The 6,296-nt window shown below is 33.7% G+C and overlaps 1 protein-coding gene across 1 annotated transcript; it reads left to right on the forward strand.

Annotated features, from left to right (window-relative positions):
• The first annotated feature begins 2,383 nt into the window (after positions 1-2,383).
• LOC143042239 (heat shock protein 70 A1-like) lies at positions 2,384-4,771 on the forward strand. Its single transcript, XM_076214500.1, has one exon. It carries the CDS (start codon positions 2,676-2,678, stop codon positions 4,575-4,577), a length of 1,902 nt encoding a protein of 633 aa, XP_076070615.1. The 5' UTR covers positions 2,384-2,675; the 3' UTR covers positions 4,578-4,771.
• Positions 4,772-6,296: the final 1,525 nt, after the last annotated feature.

Here is a 6,296-nt window from a genome sequence, read left to right on the forward strand (position 1 = left end):
CTTTCTAAGAACGTTAATTATAATTCTAACGAAAAATCGTAGCTTCTTTATCATTGTATGTAACAGATTATCTACAAACTAAATTCAATCAGCGTACAGGAGGTTCATGTCTATCCTGTTACCGCTACTTAAATCAGTCGTTAAATTATTCTCCCTTTATAGAATATTGAATCAGTCAGTGTTGATTTCAAAAATGCAAAGTAATCTTTACATTTAAAACGCCTCGTTTCTTGAACGACAGTGTAGAGAAAAGAAATTTCAAGACATTTAGTGAAAAAAATAGAGCGTACTTTTTTTCATGTCTATGCTGTTACCAACCATTTTGATTAATTACACTAACAGAATGGTTGTTAAAAGTGCAATAACGTGTTGGAAACCAAATTCACAATAGAAAACCATAATCACTTCACCAAAGGGAGTAGTTATTTCACAACAGCAATCAAAAACGAAGAAATTTGTCTCTCCTGTTATGTCTATCCTGTTACTATGGTTGCTATGGTTACAGTAACAGGATAGACAATTATAGACAAAAACGTCGTTAATTTTTTTATCTTAACATGTATGCGGAAAACGAATGAAATATTTCATTGTTTGAACTCATCTTAAGGTTATAACGTCTTAATCTTCCCAATTAAGCATTTGCTGGTGCAATACTAATATCGGTAACAGGATAGACAAAATGGTAACAGGATAGACTTTTATATAGTGATATATCAGAAACGTACGTTCCTGTTACCAATGAAATTAAGAGAAAAGTAAATTAACTTAAAAGGGATTTACTTGATGTTGGGTTTATTTGAAAGGGTGAAAAAAGGCCGAACAATATAAATTGTATCTTAGACTTGCATTACTGGTGGTAATTTTTACAACCTTTGAAAACCAATTTTTAGAGCCATTTTTCAGTACAACCTAGAAAATTGGCAAATAATCTATTATTTTACAGAATGGATATATATAGAAGTTTATTCTCTTGAAAACCATCTAATTGGTAACGTAAAACAAGCTTAACATTTTATCTAAACCTTTTCTTAATAACCCAAAATTTCTTTTGAAAATGGTAACAGGTAGACAAAATATTGTACCACCGATCAAAAAATGTTTCAAGATATTCTTGTATGACATCATTAAGATTGCATCTTTTAATATTTTGTTCTTAAAGTACTGTTTGTTTTGATTTGCTTATGTAGAGGGTTGTTTGAATAAGTAACTTTTAATAAATTTTTCAATTTCAAAATTCGACATTTTTTGAAAATGACCCATATGTCGATGAATTTTTGCTTTGCTGTGATTTGCAATTTTACTGTTCGTGTCTTGAATATGCATGAAGTATATGCAACTGGACGTAAAAGCAAACAGTAGTCAATCAATCAGTACAAATAAGCACTGTTCATGAGATATATATATATAGTCTAAATGCTGCTTGTATAGTCAATAGTAATTATAATTTTAAATTTATTAAACACGATTACCGCCCTTAGTTTAAAAATATGACACTTTATATTTTATACTAAGGGCGGAAATCGTGTTTAATAAATTTTAAACTGTTTGTCGTGACAAAAGTTACGTCCCTTTATATTAAAAAAAAAATCTACAGTATATATCGTGACAATATTGATATATTGGCTACAGTAGGCATCAGACCACAAGTTCTTTGCGCCATCAAAGAACTTGTGGTCTGATGTCTACTGTATATAAAGGGACGTAACTTTTGTCACGACAAACAGTTTAAAATCTATTAAACACGATTTCCGCCCTTAGTATAAAATATAAAGGGTCATATATATATATATATATTATATAGTATATATATTTTAAACTACGGATGCAAGATACAACAAAGATATAGCTGCAATTAGCGTAAAACACAAACACTATCAGTCAAGTGTGCATTCATGATGATTTCACCGAAAATATAAAACATAATTTAATAAATGCATGTTTAAATATCAAAGTCGATCAAACCGGTTTTCAAATTAGAAATACAAATATAAAATGATTATATATAAACGTTTGTGTAACATGTGTAAATGAATCCGTTATATAGACTAATAAAGAAGTTAAATTCTGTAATTTTATTCGACCATGTAAAATAAAGATCTTGATATAGATCTTAAACATCGTATATAACTATCAATCGAGCGTTCTAGAGATTTACAAAAACATCCTTAACATGTAATAAAATTATCAAAAATAGATACAAACATTTATTGGCCTTCATATCATAATTGCGTTTCACAAATTATTGACAACAGATAGCAATAATTAGAAATTTCTAGACGTGTATATGCATGATTATATATTTTGTATATATAAACACATACAGGTAAAATCCAGAAGTATCTATAGAAAAAACATCAAATGAATATTTATTAACTTAGTCATTTTCGCGAGGCGTAAATATACTACATATATCAACCTGTGTGAAGCTGCACTTATTTCACGTCTAATATTGTTTGTATTTTGGCAAGAAAATAGCTGACTTTATATTATTTTATTTGTCTCTGAGTTCGTATAGAACTTCCGTGTTTCGAGTTCGGATATAGTAAGACGTTTCTGTGACTAAGAAGTAAAGAAACCGAAAGAGACTAATTTGTTTTAGTTAAGGACTAACAACTTTATTTGTGTATATATTCTTCTTCAAATTTTTTGGCTAATTCTGATAGATTAATTTAAAAATGACTGCAAAAGCGGTTGGAATCGATCTTGGAACAACTTATTCTTGTGTTGGAGCTTTCCAGAACGGGAAGGTTGAAATTATAGCCAATGACCAAGGGAACAGAACAACGCCGAGTTACGTGGCGTTTACGGACACTGAACGTTTGATTGGGGATGCAGCTAAAAGCCAAGTTGCGATGAATCCCACCAACTCGGTATTTGACGCAAAACGTCTGATCGGTCGAAAATTTGATGACATTTCGGTGCAGAACGATATGAAACATTGGTCTTTTAAAGTAGTAAACGTCAATAATAAACCAATGATTCAAGTGGAATTTAAAGGAGAAACAAAAAAATTCAGTGCCGAAGAAATTAGTTCAATGGTACTAACAAAAATGGCGGAAACTGCAAGCGCATATCTTGGAAAGAAAATAAAAGATGTCGTCGTAACGGTTCCAGCATATTTCAACGATTCTCAAAGGCAAGCAACAAAAGATTCCGGATCAATCGCTGGATTAAATGTTTTAAGGATTATCAACGAGCCTACCGCCGCGGCTCTGGCTTATGGTCTTGATAAAAACTTGAAAGGTGAAAAGAATGTTTTAATTTACGATCTTGGAGGCGGTACATTCGATGTATCGATTCTTACGATCGACGAAGGATCGATGTTCGAGGTGAGGTCCACAGCGGGAGATACTCATCTTGGTGGAGAGGATTTTGATATTAGAATGGTGGATTTTTTCATGCAGGAATTCAAACGAAAGCATCACAAGGATATGAGCGGCAATAACAGAGCTGTAAGGAGACTGAGAACGGCATGCGAAAGGGCGAAGCGAACTTTGTCCAGCAGTGCCGAGGCAAGTATAGAAATAGATTCACTATTTGACGGTGTTGATTATTATACTAAAATCTCGCGTGCTAGATTCGAAGAGCTCAATGCAGATCTATTTAGAGGGACACTTGAACCGGTCGAACGTGCACTTCGAGATGCAAAACTTGATAAATCTAAAATCCATGACGTTGTCCTCGTCGGTGGATCTACTAGAATTCCAAAAATTCAAAAACTATTACAAGAATTCATGGCAGGAAGAGAGCTAAATAAATCAATCAATCCCGATGAAGCTGTCGCCTATGGCGCTGCGATACAAGCCGCCGTTTTAACAGGCGACACCAGCGAAGCAATCAAAGATGTACTCTTAGTTGACGTTGCGCCGTTATCTTTAGGAATTGAAACAGCAGGTGGCGTTATGACAAATCTGATCGAAAGGAACAGCAGGATACCTTGCAAAATGGCAAAAACATTTACAACTTATGCAGACAACCAACCTGGTGTTCATATACAGGTATATGAAGGTGAGAGAGCTATGACCAAAGACAATAATCTATTAGGAAATTTTGATTTAAATGGTATACCCCCCGCACCGCGTGGTGTTCCGCAAATTGAGGTGACATTTGATATTGACGCTAACGGAATCTTAAACGTACATGCCGAGGATAAAAGCACGGGTAAATCGAATAAAATTACAATTACAAACGATAAAGGACGATTGAGCAAAGCCGAGATAGACCGAATGGTTAACGAAGCAGAGAAATACAAAGATGAAGATGATAAACAGCGAGAAAGGGTAACTTCGAAAAATCAGCTTGAGAATTATGCTTTTACTGTTCGGATGGCGATAAATGACGCTGGCGACAAGCTGTCACAGGATGAAAAAGACAAAGTGTTGAAAAAATGTGAAGAAACACTGAAATGGCTAGAAGCAAATACGTTAGCCGAGAAAGATGAGTACGACTATCACATGAAAGATTTACAACAGGTAGCTTCGCCTGTAATGACAAAACTACATGGAGGCGGTGCCAAATCCGGAGGCGAATCACACGGAGGCTCAACACAGGGACCAACAGTTGAGGAAGTAGATTAATGAATTGACCATGAAATATGACATGTTTTATTTTTAATATTTATGTATTTTTATCATATTATGCGTAAGTGTTAAATGATCAGTTTTTTTTTGTTGTTTTTTTTTTTTTTTTTGCTATTTGACGCTTGGCAAATATTCATTGTATATATAATATATCGCTTCATGTTTCAAAATAAATGTTTATTTTATTTTAATTTAACTTTGTCATTGAACTGATTTACTATCGTCCATGAATGATAATTGTTTAGTGCTCCATGTTTCTAGATGCGTGAATTTACAATGGATACAGATTCGCTGCCAGTAAAGGAACTGTAAAATAAAAGGTTGGATGGAGGGAGGGAAAAAATAGACAAATACAAAATGAAACAAACAAAAAAACAAATAAGAACTCCGACCATATATACTCTTTATGAAATATTTTGAAGATGCATACATGTGATGTACGGGTTTTATTCTTAGCTTATTATATAGAACAAGAAGATGTAGTATGATTGCTTATGAGAAAACTATTCATCAGAGCCCAAACATGGGTCACTAGACTCACGTGCACTACATGACCTTTATCGAAAGGTGCCGAAAGCTGGAGTCTACTCATATACGTATATACACTATATACATGTATACACATGCAGTCTGTACATTTTTGCGCTTGTCCCAAGTCAGGAGTCTCTGGATTTTGTTAATCGGATCTTACTACATTTGTATTTTTAATTTTAGCTCCTTATACATGTATGTTCAAGTTTGTGTGACGTCCATTTTTACTGAAATGGTACATATTCCTGTTTAGGGGCCGGCTGAAGCCGACGTCCGGGTATTGGTTTTACTCGCTGTGTTAAAGAACCATTGGCTGCCTTGGGTTGTTTTCTGCTCTTTGGGCGGGTTTTTGTCTCTTTGACACATTCCCTATTTCAATTCTCAATTTTATGCACAGCGAATTCCACTGATGAAAAGTGGAAATTATTCAATTATAAACAGTAGAATATGGAATAAATTTAAACTCTTCGTTATGTTTAGGAAATTGTTCTCGTAGTGAATTCAAACAGCGAAGAATGGTGAATTGCATTTGAAATTATTCGAAAAAATGGGACAACTTTCTAATTTCAGTGACCATTCATAAATAAAATTTAAGATAAGATAAGTACAAATGTATCTCAATTTCAAAAGTTCGGGTTGGTTAGTAACTTACTAGAGTGGTCATATGCATGTATTTATGGGATTTTTTAAACGGTTAAATTAAAGCAATCCAAAATTGTTCGTCTGAGTGTTCCTTTGAATAAAGGCAAGCTATTCCTATAGACCAAGGATGCAAATCGGTAAAGGAAGGTCCAGACATAAATGTTAAATTTTCCTGGATAAAGGTACATCACCGTAAAAATAGATTCCCCTTTTTTCCTGCATTCAAATTTCATTGCCATGTTTCCATACTAAGTATCGATGTAATAGTTGCTGCTGGACATTTAAACAAAGTGTAATCTTAAACACGATATTACGCTTTTCAAACATTTCAAAAATCATGCATATACAATTAAAGTTGTCAGCAACTAATATTTATTAGTTTATTTTTTGGCGAGAAGTACATTTTCGTGAGAGGTAAATACTTTCGATTGCATTCCATTGTAGTGAATAGCATCTCTAAGTTGTAATTATTTGTAGTATACATTTAGGCATAACTCCAAAACGTGTTACTGCGGAGGAGGATTGTAATTAGCCTGTTGATGA

Source organism: Mytilus galloprovincialis, chromosome 8 (assembly GCF_965363235.1).
Source record: "Mytilus galloprovincialis chromosome 8, xbMytGall1.hap1.1, whole genome shotgun sequence".
Classification (NCBI taxonomy): Eukaryota; Metazoa; Mollusca; class Bivalvia; order Mytilida; family Mytilidae; genus Mytilus; species Mytilus galloprovincialis.